The 15,663-nt window shown below is 41.0% G+C and overlaps 1 protein-coding gene across 10 annotated transcripts in view; it reads right to left on the reverse strand.

Annotated features, from left to right (window-relative positions):
- The window catches only part of ANKRD44 (ankyrin repeat domain 44), a 131,872-nt gene that overhangs the window by 48,356 nt on the left and 67,853 nt on the right, over positions 1-15,663 (reverse strand). For all 10 annotated transcript variants that reach the window (XM_054278479.1, XM_054278475.1, XM_054278474.1 and 7 more), the window contains exons 3-6: positions 13,100-13,178; positions 6,934-7,004; positions 2,797-2,997; positions 1,478-1,565 (exon numbers count right to left, since the gene is read on the reverse strand). In XM_054278479.1, coding sequence (XP_054134454.1) covers positions 1,478-1,565; positions 2,797-2,997; positions 6,934-7,004; positions 13,100-13,178 — 439 coding nt within the window. The remainder of the gene's footprint in view (positions 1-1,477; positions 1,566-2,796; positions 2,998-6,933; positions 7,005-13,099; positions 13,179-15,663) is intronic.

Raw genomic sequence — 15,663 nt, forward strand, 5'->3', positions numbered from 1 at the left:
TTTCCATTTATTTCTCTCAAGCTAACAGAGTGTGTTTTATTCTCCCTTTTACAGAGAGTAGTGATACAGTGAGCACAAGAGCATGCAAGTCTCCCAAAACAGCATCCTATTGATGTCACCTGCAAACACAACTGCTAACACTACTTGGGTTTTGTTAGAGATAAAAAATAACCTTAATAAATCATAAAATTAAGAGGAACAGTCTTATTGCTTCATGCTGAGACAGAACTGTCTGCCTTAGAATTAAACATTTATTATGTCAAACACCATACAAAGCTGTGCTCCATCTGAGTTGCACAGCACTTTCATGACAAGGGCAGCTCTGTCATGTGCAGGACGTAGGAAACCATATGTACAAAGTCTATAGATAATGGGTGTCCAAAAATAATTAAATATTCCAGAAACTCTGTGAGGGTTTACAGCATTCATCGCATTATCTAACTTCCATTGCTAATTTAGGCCTTAGATGTTATCTAAACACGTTTAAAAGTGCATCATGAATTTCTGAAAACATTTAAATGGAAAAGAGGCGTGGAATTGCACAGCACAATGTAAGAGCCTTTCAAATCTAGAGAGTGAAGTTCAAAGCTCGTTAGCGCAAAAGCCACATCACAGTTGTTGGCAAGAGACTTTCCATCTGTGTCTGTGTATATCAAAAAACCACACAATATGCTTTTCTCACAGTTGGAAATCTCCTATTATCTCATTCCTAAAAGTGCCAGGATTAAAATAAAGATTTCTGACATGTCAAATAAAGAGTTCCTGGCTGAGGGTGCACAGCTCCCCACCAATTGTAACCTGAAATATACAGCTTGGCCAACAAAAGCTCTTGAACAAGAATGACCACTGTCACAGACAATCTTGTATTTTAAAATTATAATGTCCCAATGTAAGAAATTTCCCTTTAGCTTGAAAAGAATGATAAGGCAAACTGTTTGAATGAAGCAGCATTTGGTAACACCACTTATTTTTTGGGGAGATATTCAGTTGCTCTTGTCCACTCTGGAATAAAAGGTGACAATATTCTCCTAACAGGAAGAAAGTGCCTATTGTGCATTTCCTAAGAATATCATTACCTAGCTGCTTATACACTGCAATAAACCACTAAATTTTGGATCACACTTACCTGCATTTCATTGAAAGTACTTTTTAGTAAAAACTGAAATAAATATAACCTGGGTTTTTTTCTAGCACAAATATAGCTCAGGCTTGACTTAGAGTCAGGATAAGAAGACCAAAATGGAAAAGCAATACAAAAAGCCCACAATTAACTGTCTTAAAAAGGAAATCACAGCCAAGATCTTCCTAGCTGCAAACCCATAAATGGACAGTGTTTATTTAGATCAGCTGAACCTTTCCCTCTTCAGGGTAATTACAACACTCTTTCCATGGCCAGGTCTGTTCCTGTCCATTTTAAGACATGCAACCCATTTGTGAATAGGAAATGAAAAAGGAGGAGCAGCAGCCCAAGCCTTACCCATGTACGCTGCCCAGTGAAGAGCTCTTCTGTCCTTTTTGTCAAAAGCATTGATGTTTGCCCCCTTGGCTAAGAGCAAGTTCACCATCTAGAAGTAACAACAGAAAGTAAACCAACCCTCTAGATCACACACTCGAAGGTTTATAACAAACCAATCTTGCAATAAAGCTGGGATCACAAAATGCTGCATTTGGATGATCATTTCTCATATTCTCTATGAAAAATATTCAGATTATGACAGTTAGACACAGGCATTACTGTCTCTTTCCTACAGTCCAGTGTTTTAAAGGACAAACACTGTCACCATTTTACAGGAACTACCATTCCTCCTTCTTCTTTTAATTACAGGATAACTCACTAACTTTCGTTGACAGAAGCTTACTGTTCCAGTTTAAGAGTTGTTATTCCCTACCTAGATCTTCAGGTGTGGAATGGGAAAATGAGGACCCTTAAACCCAGATCTAAAGACTATCAAAACCTAGGAGGCAAAAATCTAGGGGCTTTATTTACGTAAGCTTTTTCATGTCATTAAAATAATAGGAAAGTTTGCTTGTATAAGTAGGGAAAAACAGAAGCACATTTTCTAGAAGGCAAATTAGAAAAGCAGAGTGACTGGATCTCACACAGCAGCATGTCTCTCCAGTATGAAATCAATCCCCCAGTTTTCCCTTTTTCTATTCTGCCACTCTTATTTTCACAGGCACTCCAGCTCCAAAGAAGCCAGGAGACCCTGGAGCAGCTGGAAGCAGTGGCACAGCCATCTCTCCATCTCTCCAGGAGTGCCTGCACATCTGACTCACACCCTGGTTCTACACAGCCACTGCTGTGTTCCTGCAGGTAGGAAACCCATCCTGCAGTTTGGGAAGCAGCCAAGTGACAGCAACCCCGGGGCTCAGGGACACAGGGCTCTGCCTAGACCCAGCCATAGCAGGTCTAGACTGAGCACTAGAGTCTAGACTAGTACTAGACTACAGTCTTGTGGGGGGATAGAATGTAAGAAAATAAAGACAGCGCAGAAGGCAGTCTCACACCTGAGGGGTTGCAACTGTATAAATCACCAAAGATTAGGAGCAGGCCTGCCCTTAACAGGCCACAGCTGTGTCCCATGAGGGAGTGCTATAAAAGAGTGGGTTAGCTGGGTGAGCAGCAAGCTGCAGTTTGTTGGCTGTGCTATGAAGGAGGAGTCAGTGCTGCGAGGAGTAGCCCACGAGAAATCACCAAGGAGGTATGGAACTGTTACAATGAGATAACAACAGAGTCCAGACTGAGCCTAGTGCAAGAGTAGAGAATGAGGCAGGAGCTTGCCTGGCGGCGCTCACCTCGATGTGGCCGTTGAGCGCGGCGTGGTGCAGCGCCGTGCGCCCGCCACGGTCCGACACGTTGACGCTGCTCAGCAGGGGGATCAGAATCTCTGCACACTTCACCGCCTTGTTGGCAGCTGCCACGTGCAGCGGGGTCTGCCAGTTCTTGTCCCGGGCGTTGACATCGGCCGAGTGCTTGATGAGCACCTGCACGGCTTCCTGCAAGGGCAGCACAACCACAGCCCTCAGCTCCAGCAAAGGCACAGCGCTGCCCTGACAGCTCTGGCATACTGCTGAGGGGGGCCAGCAGAGGCACAGGCAACAACAGCCATCCCAACCACCTCCCAGGCTTCTGCAATGGCACTGTCCATTCAAATGGCCCAGCACACATCACCTCTACTCTCAGTGAGAGCAGTAAAAAGGCCTCACAGTCAAAACTTGCCGGATGGATTTGAGCATGTCCTATGCACAGAGCCCATCCTGTTTGGTTGATTAACCATCAATACCTCATAGCTGTGCTTCCAGTGAAAAAATGAACTCACTTTAGCTATTCCTGCCATCACTGTTGGGCCCAGCCTTGGCCAGCAGCTGGACAACCTGGAGCTGCCTGGCACTGGCTCTGTCCAACATGAAGAAGCTTCTGCCAGCTTCTCACAGACAACACCCCCACTACCACACCCTTGTGTATCCGTGATATTTTCTGAAAAGTCCTTTCCTTAGGACTTTTTCTCCTGAGAAGCTGGGAGGCCTCAGGAACAAAATGTAAACAATAATTATCTGCTGCTGTGGAATGCAACAGGTGGATCTGTGATTGGTCTCATGTGGTTGTTTCTAATTAATGGCCAGTCACAGTCAGCTGGCTCAGACTCTGTCCGAGACACAAGCTTTTGTATTCACTCTTTCTTTTTCTATTCTTAGCTAGCCTTCTGATGAAATCCTTTCTTATATTCTTTTAGTATAGTTTTAATATAATATATATCATAAAATAATAAATCAAGCTTTCTGAAACATGGAGTCAGATCCTCATCTCTTCCCTCATCTTAAGACCCCTGTGAACACTGTCACATCCTTGCCACGCAAACCCAACACACACTGCTACAGGAACCATTCACAAAATGAAAAGCACGTCAAAATAACAGCAAAGTGCTGCACATTTTATTCATAAACAGGAAAAAGGAGAAAATAAAGAAGAATGTGTGAAAACAAAACTTTAACTTTGCAAAAACATGAGAATTCTGGTGTCCCCAGCTCAGCATTAGCATTCTTTTCCTCCCCAAGGCCTAAGCATAGGCCAAGGGTCTTGACTGCAATATCCATTCAGTCAGCCTGAGACCAAACAACATCTTTTAAGGTTAATTTTGTCGGTTAAAAGTAAATATTTCCCAGTGAGAAAATGTACTGTTCTCTCTTGAGAGCCCCTCTTGCTGGAGAACTCATAATCAGTTCATTTCTGCTTCTACTCATGTACATGCCATTAAACAAGACAGACAAAAACTACAAATTTTTCTCAAAATTGCATTTCTTTTCTTCTTCCTTTTTCTCCCCACAAACAAACAAAATACAGAGGAACTACTGGGACACAGTAGCATTGAAGCAGCCTTGTCTGATAAATGCAACTCACATCTGGTATGTGGGAGAGCCCTAGTCCTACAGAGTACCTTATTCTTTTTCCACAAACTGCAAAGTTTTCTGTTAAGCCCGGCCAAAATTTTATTAATAAATAACAAACACATATAGTATGTTTGCATAGTACTTTTATATCTAGAATGGCCCAGGAGAGTGCCTGCAGTCTGTATCAACACTATATACATACTGGGAGTTTTATGTCTTTGTCCTCAAATGATCTCAGCAGTTTCATTTTCTACAGCCATGTCACAAACTCTCCTCTAACAGATTTGTTCAGTGAGTGACACTGCACCAATAATGATATATGACTGTAGATGTCTCAATAGGATTTTGTTTTTTAAATTACTAGGCCTACTATTTTAAGAGTCATTTCAATGCAATTCACTGGAGACCTACACAGCTGGGACATGAAGTCAGCAGGAAACTTCATGCACTCTTAGCGAAAGGAAAAAAAAAAGTTAAAGGAGAATTTTTAGAAGTAAATAATAAGGACTGAATATCCAAAGCTAAAAATACTTAGATTTTAAAATAAAAATATTTACACATTTTTGTTTACATCTGCAGTCTGTTGCTCTTTCAGATTTGGAATCAAAAGTTAAAATCCTAATGGAAAAGTTTTAATTCTATTGTTTTTAGAGCATGAGCTTTACCCTTTTATTATAGTTTCTCCATATGTATGCAGTGCCCAGCTGTGCTGTAAGCCTCTGCAGTCAGTGTCTCTAACTATCCCAAGTTATCACAGTGAAATCTCTCAACTTTTTTAAACTGTTTAGGGCTAAAAGCTGATATATCCATTAACAATCCTACACCCTAAGGGCTGCTGATTTGTAAATAAACAAAAATACCTAAAGCGCCTGAAAAATCATTAAGACATAAGTAAAGAAGTGTCCATTCTTTTAATCAATATATAAAAGGATTCAAGGATATAACTTCTGAATCCTCTGAAATCTTCATAGTAAAAGATTGATAATAAAATTTGTTGGTGATCATTCTAAAAACAACTGTGCTCACAAGAACTTCCAAAACTACACCGAGTCCTACTGGTCAGCTTCTGGACCACCAACTCATCTTCTATCAATGGGAACTCTGAATTCACCTACTGCTATCTATTGCTATCACCATCAAAGCTGCAAATTTGTTCACTTGTGTAAGAAGGCAAAAAGCAGCACTGAAGGAGCCTCAAAAATAATAAATCCTGTTTCCAAATTGTTACCAAAAGTAGCAATTCTAGTATAAATAATGAAGAAAAAATGTCAGGAGAAGAAAGCTGAATGTGTTTATGAAGTATGAGGGATGAAAGGCTGATGCCTTCCCCTGCTGCCTCACTAATGCCCCTGGGTACTCACTGAGAGGTATCAGAACTGCCAGCACACTTTCTCATTGTGCTTCAGCTGACAAAGAGTTAAAGATGAGACACAAAGCCACAGAAAGACATACATTTTCTGCTAGGACTGTGGCTGATGATAAAAATCATGTACTCTGACACATCCAAAACCAGAAACCAAGCACGCTGCAATTCCCGCATCAGCTAGACTGTGGCTGATTTTTAAGGTTTAAGTCTGATCTTTGTTTCCCAACATGGCTTTTTGTATTTTGCCTCATTACAGCATTCACAGTCTATCAGATATTCCTTTCAGAGGGTTCCAGGGGATGCCAGCAGCTGGGAAGCTCAGCCAGCAGCCAAACAATGCCCGAGTTCAGAAGCGAGCCCAGGATTCCTGCCTCCAGGCTTGGCAAGCGCTGGATTGTTACAGAGGTGATTCGAGTCCATCAGGCTCTGGAAGACAGCCACCCTCTGTCTGCTTCACAACCCCTCCCCACATCCCCAGCAGCCAATTCAGCCTGCAGTTGGACTCACTGGTAATGAAGTATTGGGAGGGTGAAAGTAGACAGGAAGGTTCACAAAGGAAAGCCAAGAATAATGGTGCAGTTGGAAACAGAGTAATGGCCGAGCTGTGCTCCCAGTAGTTATTGCTGCTCCTTTTTAAGATTGCAATGGAAGGGGTACAACATGATCCCAGAATATTTCTATTTGTCAAGTAGAAGAAACATGGGCAAACCCTCCCTTCTGCATGAATCAAATGCATGAACAGAAAACCTAACGGATGCCTTGAGATGTAATTAGCCAAAACAAATTATGTGGTAATGCATGTTGGATCACATCCACATCCACTCCCTTCTGGCACACACGCAGCATGCACACACCCACAGGGATCCATTTCTCTTTTTTCACCACCTGAAGATAGTGTGGGCACTGCAGATCACTGTGGACTCTATCCCATGTGAGTTCTACTCACTGCTCCCTGTGACTTGCTAGGGAAATGTAAAGCAAGGTGGGAATCAAGCACACGAAGGCTCAAGAGCAGCTACCGGTAACATGTAAACACTGACCTCCAGCTGCAAAGCCCTGCATGCAGGAAATGCCTTCCCTCTTTGCATGCCCATGCCACCCACCACGGCTCTGCAGGGTTTGCCCTTCCCCCAGCACGCTGGTTATGTGCAAAAGCAGGGTAATCAAATCTTACTCACTTCACTTCTGGAAGCAACTGCTCGATGGAGAGGAGTGAGCCACATGTTGTCCTTGGCATTGACACGAGCTCCTGCAAATACACAGCAGAGGTTACAGGCATGCCTTGGGTGTGCCACTGAGAGCCCTGCCCAGCTGCTTCCCAGTGACCAGAGCGGAGTACTCGGTACTCTCCGTGCTCCCCAGGACTCTCCTGGCACCATGCTCACCTTGAAAAGGCATTAACAGATGTCAGGTAGAAAAAGAGGGATTCAGAAAGAAAGGAACCAGCTAGACAGGACTATTATTAGAAACTGCTTTGTTTACAGGACACAAAAGAAGCAAGGTTTCTTGGAAGGAATTACCTATGTATGCACGTACACATGTGTCTATGTAGATGTATTTTTTTAGATCAACTGATACAGCTGGGGGGAAGAAAAGCACCCTTTGCTTAAAGCACTTTGCCATCTGCAGACATGAAAGGAACTAGCCTGAGCAACCACTTCTTGTTTCCAGCTTCATCAGGCAAACCACCAAAAAATAATCACTTCCCTGCTTCACAAATCCTGCTGGGATCAAGAATACAGGACCAGGAAATGCTCAGGTTGGAGACAGAACTGGGCACTGACTATATCAGGTTCTGTGGGTGTTCCTGGGCAAACAACAGAAGAGCAGGGATGAAGAACACAACTCATCTGCCTCCCCTGCAGTTCAGTGCTAACAGGTGCTCTGACAAGAGCAGCTGGGCAAGAGGATGGATTTGGGCTGGCTTGCCAGAAATAAGGGTAAAGGAAGAATATTTGACAACCACAGTGGTCCTGGCTGACTGCAAACCATTAATTTTATTTTTTTAAAGGTATCTTGTACATTTGTGTGATCAAAAAGATTTCTTTGCAAGAAATACTAAAGCTATTCACTGATGTGATACCTCAGGAAGGACATCTAGTCATAAGGATTAGAGAAACTCATTTTTAAAAGGACTTAACCTGAAAATATAGTGTCTCACAGGTTTGCAGGCAGCAGCATTAGCCTGAGAAAGGTAGAACATTCAGAAAAAAAAATTAGAGAAGCACAGCCTGGGTGAGCCTCTGAACTTCATGAACAAAGGGATGCTTAAGCTTCATTTTGCACCTTAACTTTAGTGCATTCAAAAGACTGTAATTAATAAATCCCACTCTCTGAATCACCAGTACTTTCTGAGAGCTGATTCTCAGGAATATTAAGATGCTTGCCTGTGAATCACAGTGGTTATTGGGAGTCATTCTAGATAATCACAGAAGAAACAAGTTCTTGCATATTTCCACAAGTCAGGATGCAGTTTTTTGGCTGCAAGGAAAACAATTCCACTTTCATAGCTACTGCAACAATTAGAGGCAATCCTCCAAACTCACCTCAGAACCTGGTATCTGGTGGTACAACCTGCCCTCTGGAAAAACACACTTTGGAAAAGATACAGTTTCAAAGAGTTCTCTAATTAATCTGCCTAAGGAAGGAAGCTTTTGCCTTCTTTCTTCCTTTTGAGGAGGCCATTACAGTTGACACTTTAGCATCCTGCCCTTTGCCTGCACTGTGAGAGGCTCTAGAGACCAATAAAGCAATGACTTTCTTCACCATCAGGAAGCTGACAGGACTTCAAGGCACCTTCCATTATCCTGGTTTGGCCTGGTAGGGGTCTTGGAGATGGAAACTGCTTATATGAATTCCTAGTGATTGACAGCAATCTCTAAACTTTTTGGATTTAGAAATTGTTTCTGTATTTGCCTTGGGGGTTTTTGCCTTATGCTCTTAACTAAGGTTTCTTTTGTTTTATCTCTACCCATTCACTAACTCCTATAAGCAGAAAGTTACAAATAAGAAAGGCTAATATGTAGAGTAGGAAAGCATGACCAATATTATTCCTCAGTATTTAACAACTCCAGCAGCATTGGTGAATACAAAGATGATGAAAACCTAGAGAAGTATCTCCATCAGTAGCTATTCATGCCCTTCACTGATCCATTTACACTTTGAGAAACTGAAACAGTTACCAAGAAAACTGAAGAAAACAGTAAAAGGAAAACAAGACCAGTGTAAATAAAATAATGCACAGCACACTATCAGCCTTTTCTTTCTCAGCTGTTTTCCACATCCTTTTACCTCTTTGTGCCTCTTTATGTGAAACAGTGAAATTGCTCTTAGGTGTCTAATGCAGTGCATCAGCTGAATATGTTTGTGATTTCTGTTTTTCAGGAGCTACACAATTCACCTGTTGCCTGTTACAGAACCTGCTCTCGTGCATTTACTGAGATGCACATCTTCTGAAGAGATGTTTCAAAACATTTCCTCTTGTACTGCCACTTCCTTCACCATAATTCAGCTTCTAGGTTCCCAGCAGTTCTTCGCAGGCAATGGTTAACAACAGTGAAAAAACTTCACCAGCACTGATGCACTCCTTTGGGGACAGAAAATATCTGCCATTTTAAGGATGATCAAGCAGAGGCACTGGGAGAGCAATGCTCATGTTTTCAAAGGTGTCCTCTGCATTCCAGAAACTTGGGGGCCTATCCTGGGACAGCCCTTTGAAAGCAGAGTAACACAGAAATCCAGTTTTAAAGACGTAGTGCTCTAGAACATCTAAAATGTTCGTACAAAACGTTTGTACATTTTACATGTACCACATCTAAAATGAGTGTACAAACCCCAGAAGCTTAAATTCACAAGACCATCCCACAACACATCATTCCAGCCAACCAGAAATTCAGTGTCCCTCTCTTCAGTCTGGACCAAGTACCTTAACCACGTCTCAGTGCACTTCCTACAATACTCCATGAATTAATCTGCGTGTCTATAAGGACAAAGAGGGCTGAAAATCACTCAGATTGGTGTAAATTGTGTCATTTGTGGCACAATCTTCCTTGAAAATAGAAGCTGCTGTAAAGATTTCACTTTAAATCCTTTCAGATAGCCACAGCACTCACCCATCCTATAAAATATCCATTTTAAAAAATAAGCTCTTCAGAGTAAAGCCTTTTCTCAGCCTCACTTTCTCCACCATGCTCTTCCCAAGCATGACAGAAAGGCTTAGCTGTAGGGTTTGTGAGGTTGAAGTAGACAACATAACATATAATGTTACAGATAAAATCAACAGAGAGGAAACTTTCTGTATTCTTCTTTTCTTTAATATGGCTGTTTTGTAATCTTTGCCATTTTTCACTCTCAAATTTTTCTGCCAGAAGATGAAATAAATCTGAAACTGCCTCTGTTCTTTTGAGATCTGAAATAAACAACTTGATGCGGGCTTTCAGGAATAAAGTTAACATCTCTTTATCATAACTAAAGTACACTTTTCTGTCCGGCACATCTGCCAAATCCACATCTCTAGATTCCACAGTCTGAATCTCCAAGATTAGGGATAGTCAATGGAGGAAGAAAACTCTTTAACCTATTTATGTCATTATTTACTTGCACCTTTTCAATTTATCCTGTAAGACACAGCAACTGGCCCACCAAAATGTAAGGACAGTTTCCTGGCAAGAAGCCCAGAGCCTTCTGAAAGAGTAAAGCAAGACAATATCGCCAAGATAGCAAGTGCCTTGGTGGGGAACAAGGGGCAGAGCTCAAACATGATGCTCTCAGGAACCAGCCCAAATGGGAATGCAGCTTGTATTTGCCCAGACAATTGTTCCTGCACTTCCATGACTGTGGCACCCACAGAGATTCCTTCTCAGAGATGGTTACCTTGCTCCTTCTCCTTTCTGACAGAAGGAAGTGAAGAAGTACTCAAAAAACCAAAACCACTCAGCACCCTTCCCCAGCTGGAACCACCTGATGATGGATCAGACCTTGGGGCAGGTGCAAACCCCTCTGGTTCTGACATTCAATGGGCCAGGGTGACTCACACCAGCTGAGGGATCTGGCACTCTCCCTTCTGTACCAGTTCCCACAGAGTCCATTTCAGTGGCTACCTAGAAAGCCATTCTTGGTTTGTCTCCAGCCACCTGGGCAGAAATTTCATTCATTAGACACTATGTTTATTTGTGCCACCACCAGTTTATGGACCACAAATCTCAGAAAGTGTGTATTTAATTTCATTTCTCTCCTGAACAAAATGAAAAGTGCTGATACTGCTCCTAGCTCCTGCTCATGCTGAGAATATTGCTTGACACCAACAGCAAGTGTTTGTGTGCTATCTCTCTGTGAAAACACCATTGCATTTTAAGTCAGACAACAAAGTTTTCCTGTTTATGTAACGGAATGTTATGTTCAGATTTATATTTTATGATACACTTTCACTACTAGCATTTGCTGACTGAAGAGGTGAAGCAAAGGAAGATGATCTACCTGCCCTTGCAGCCTAGATAATGGAAGGATCACAGTCACAAAGAGGTGTTTATAACAAGTCATAAACCTGCTCCTTCAATTCTCAGAAACCTCCAAACCTGCTCTTGGATACAATACTCATGCTCATCATGAGTAATGATACTTCATATATTAAAGAACAATGCATAAGTAGAATACACAACACAAAATTAATTGTGACGCATGCTGAGCTAGTGGGGAAAGGTCCACAGTCCCACTGACACAAAGTTCAATTTTTAAAAGCCCACATTTTAAGTTTTTCATGCTCACTTACATATATAAAAACTCCCCAAGATGCACCACCTACATTTTATGCGGTTGATCAGACAAACCCTATAACCCATGGATGGCAGTGAGATGCTAGAACTTAGTGTCCCAGAAGAACTCTAGAAAGCCTTCTTCCCTCACCAGGAACATTCACTGGGACATTTTTGGGAATGATGTTTGGGAAAAATGGACAAAACTGTTTCACATTTCTCTTGATGAGGATATTGCCTGTGCTGATGCTTGCAAAACTTGAAAAAACACATTGCTCCTGCAATCTCCTCACACCACACTGGAACAGCAGTATGTGACAAACAACACACACTGCAAGAACACATGCACAGATTAAATTTATTAACTCCTTTCTCCCAAGGAAGAAAATCATGCTTGCATTTAGCACATTGAAAACCCACCCAAGCATAACCTGTCAGTAGAGCACTGCTCTTTTCATCCATTCTGCTGCTGTCAGGGGTAGAGCAGGAAGAGCTGATGTATGGCCAGCAAGTTACTCTCACTAAGCAATTAAGCAACCCAGAATTCCCCCAAAATGAAGAGAGGAAACACAGCTACAGCAAAGTGAGTTCTCATTTTCTGCCTTCTCCAGGTCTGGCTAAAGTGGTGAGCCAAAGAAACACAATTGTGTACTCAGCATGTACCCATCAACAGCCTGATCTGACTTTGAAATTCAGTGCTTTGAGCAGGAGGCTGGATCAGGTCATCTCTAGAAATACCTTCCTGAATTAATCTAGCATTCAAGGCTGGAAATTAGAAGGTGCCTTGTAATCAAAGGGCTGAGAATTCTGAAATAACTTTAAAAAAAATATGGAATTCATTTGAAGGAGCTGTCTAAAAAATTGTGAAACCAGCTGCGTAGCAAGGTTGCTTGCAAGGGGTTAGAAGTTTGTACCATAAGGTTCCTTTCAGCCCCACACTCTTAAATCCTCATAAGCTTTACTCTTACAGTTCTCCAGCTTAGAAAAACACTGCTTTGAAATCTGCCAGCACATCCAGGAGTTTGCCATGAATTATGCTCCCTTCTTGAGAGATGACTGCTTTATGCTTTGTTCTGACATATTTTGATCGTGTTTTCTGTCACTACAACAGTTGGGAAACTTTTATTTCTTTTGTTTAGATACTTCCTACTATACAGTTTCTAATACCCAAATAAACTTCCTGATTCTTAGAAACATGCTTCTAATGTAAATAGCACTTACAACTCATTTAAGCTGATTAATAATCTTTTTGCTCTTATTCCATAATTTTTGCTTAACAGGAATTCTTGTACTCCAGGATATGAAGCCATATTTCAAATATGTACTTCAGCAAGTTTCTGAATCACAAATACTGTCAGTTTGAAGGCTTTATAAGTTGTTAAAAGTTACTTTGTTTATTAATTCTGCTCAGTCACAGGGTACTTTTCATTATTTTATCACCAAATTTAAATATATTTTCTAAGCTTGCAAGAAATGCAACAAGCTCTGTGAAACTCAGAAATAAACAATGCCTAAAGCTCCCTCATGTATGTTTTGCTGTAGCTTTAAAATTAGCTGATTTACCAGTTAACAGCAGTGAGGGACTGTACCTTACCTGACAAAATGAGGAGCTCAATGATGTCTGCATCGCCCAGGAATGATGCAACGTGAAGGGGCGTTCTTTTCTCAGCATCCTGCAAAACCACAGTTATAAAACATGGTCAGTAAGTGCAGCCATTGGTGTAAAAGAGCAAAGGATTTGTATATATTTCTTTTTCTGGGTGCATTTCTGTTTGCAATTAGAAATGCAATCTCAGCCAGGGAAAAAACAAAATTCAAGAACTCAACAACTCAACTCCCAATAATCCTCTATTTTTTATCACTCATTTCCACTAGACCTTGCAGAGATATTGCCTTTACTCTGATATTCTGTTACAGGTAGATGAAATCAAAGCTGAAATGAGCAAAGACAGCGTCTTTAGGTCTCTTTCAGAAATATTTTCCACTCTTGGGTATCACAGCAGCACAACCCAGATGGTTCTGGATATCAGACTTTGTAATGCACCTTGCATCAACAGTACAAAACCAGAGGCTTCAAAAGGATAACTCAGGAGAATTATTTGGAACCACACACAAGGTCAAGATACAAACTCTTCTTGGTCTACAAAGGTTCTTGTAGACCATAGCCTGGGTATCTACAGCAGCCCAAGATGGGCATGTACATCTTGAATGACCTTTAAACATAAATAAAGTATTACCAGACAAATCTGTCTTTAAACTTATAAGATTTGCTAAGATACATACATATATATATATACACACACACATATATATATTCTGAATATATATATATAATGTATATATATATATATAAAACTTTTGAAGGATGCAGGTTTTTTTTTTATTTCTGTAATTTTCCAAATTAAGGAGTCCATTTCACAGGGTTTTTTTATTATTATTTCAAGGGGTAAAATACAGTGCTTACAAACCCCCTTTATTTTATTGCTTTATTCAGCTGATTCCAGAACACAGGCCTTTAAAACAAACTGCTAAATATTACAACATGGGCAACAACAATCACAAGAACTGCTAATACTGCTCATTGTGCTATTTCCAGTCCTAAATGTTATTTTATTTTGGTTTCTGAACCACAAAAATAATTTCTAAGAGACCTTAGCAATCCAACTTAATGCAACCTTCTAGCATTAAATATTTTAAACTGGCAACGAATTCAACACATCCTGCAAACAGTATCAACAGAGAAATCCTACCAATATTTACATCCTGTCCCTAAAAAAGATCTCTGAGCCTGTCATGAAAAATATCACTTTCAACATACCCAAGCAATAATCAACCATGAACTATTTTGGAATATCTTCAAAGTATGCTGTAAATGTGGACAAATCTGTGTAGCAGAAACATTTGTCATGGGAATGTTGAAAATTGTTTTCCGTCACTGAGAAGTACAGAGCCACTGATCACCAGAACAGTTTATGTTTAATTTTTGTGTTTGCATGGGTTTTTTAAACATACATCAAGTACATAATCCTCAAATTGTGCTGCATTGGGTTTTGATCTTAGGTGTTGGGCATGCACATGAAACACTCAGAAAACTGTTTACATAAAACCCTGATTGTCACAGGTCAAAGGGGAAGATCTCTTACAGGCTTTCACATTCTCACATGGTAAGCAAATCCAAAGAATATTAAGCAGGGTCCATGCAGCACTGTTCCCTCAGGAACCAATATCACAAGTTACTCTTATATACTTCATTCCTAACACCACAGAACAGCTTCTACAGGCTACATAAGTGTATGTGAGATCTTCCATAGCTTTCATATTCCCTGTCCTAAGGCTACTCATGGCAAAAAATACACTGACTGATCAAACAGATATACAACAATAACACCAGTTTTATTTTTTTCTTAGTTTGGTGTTATTAATGCATGAAGCTCTCTTTAGTTCAACACAGTACTTGTAATAGCCATTGTACCTGTCAGTGCAACACAGCCAAGTTTGGCAAGGGCAGAGCACTTGGAACTTGAATGCTAATGATACAAGGCCAAGCAATTTTCTGTATCATGGAACCAAGGCTACCCAGTGCTCTGTTGATTATAAGCAATTTTCTGTATTAAACTGTTAATCTGATGCAAATTGGATAACTGAGGGAGGAAAGGACATGAAACAGAAAATTTTACTCTTCTGTAACAGGAACAATTAACTCTGTAAGCTTTCTAAGCTTTCAGTTTTTAAAATCAATACAAAGCCCTATCATATTGAGTGTGAATCCAGTTTTCAGAGAAAGATGGGTTACTCACAAAACTGAATTTAAGCTTCATTTCTCCAAGAGGAAAAAAACCCTGAAATTTATCCATTTATCACAACCAGGCACAAATCAGCCTTGACCTGCACACAGGCAACATTTTCAGGAGTTTGGCAGGGAGAAACCCACACACTACTCCTGCAGCCAAGCAGGCAGTGAACAGCTCACTAGAGATCATCCCTGAGCTCCTGTTCAGACTGTGCACAGTGAACAGCTCCCTGGAGATCATCCCTGAGCTCCTGTTCAGACTGTGCACAGAGAACATCCCTGAGCTCCTGTTCAGACTGTGCACAGAGAACAGCTCACTGGAGAACATCCCTGAGCTCCTGTCCAGACTGTGCACAGCACTGGTACCC

Source organism: Melozone crissalis, unplaced genomic scaffold (genome assembly GCF_028551555.1).
Source record: "Melozone crissalis strain CALT ecotype California unplaced genomic scaffold, PUWL_Pcris_2 ptg000023l_1, whole genome shotgun sequence".
NCBI lineage: Eukaryota > Metazoa > Chordata > Aves > Passeriformes > Passerellidae > Melozone > Melozone crissalis.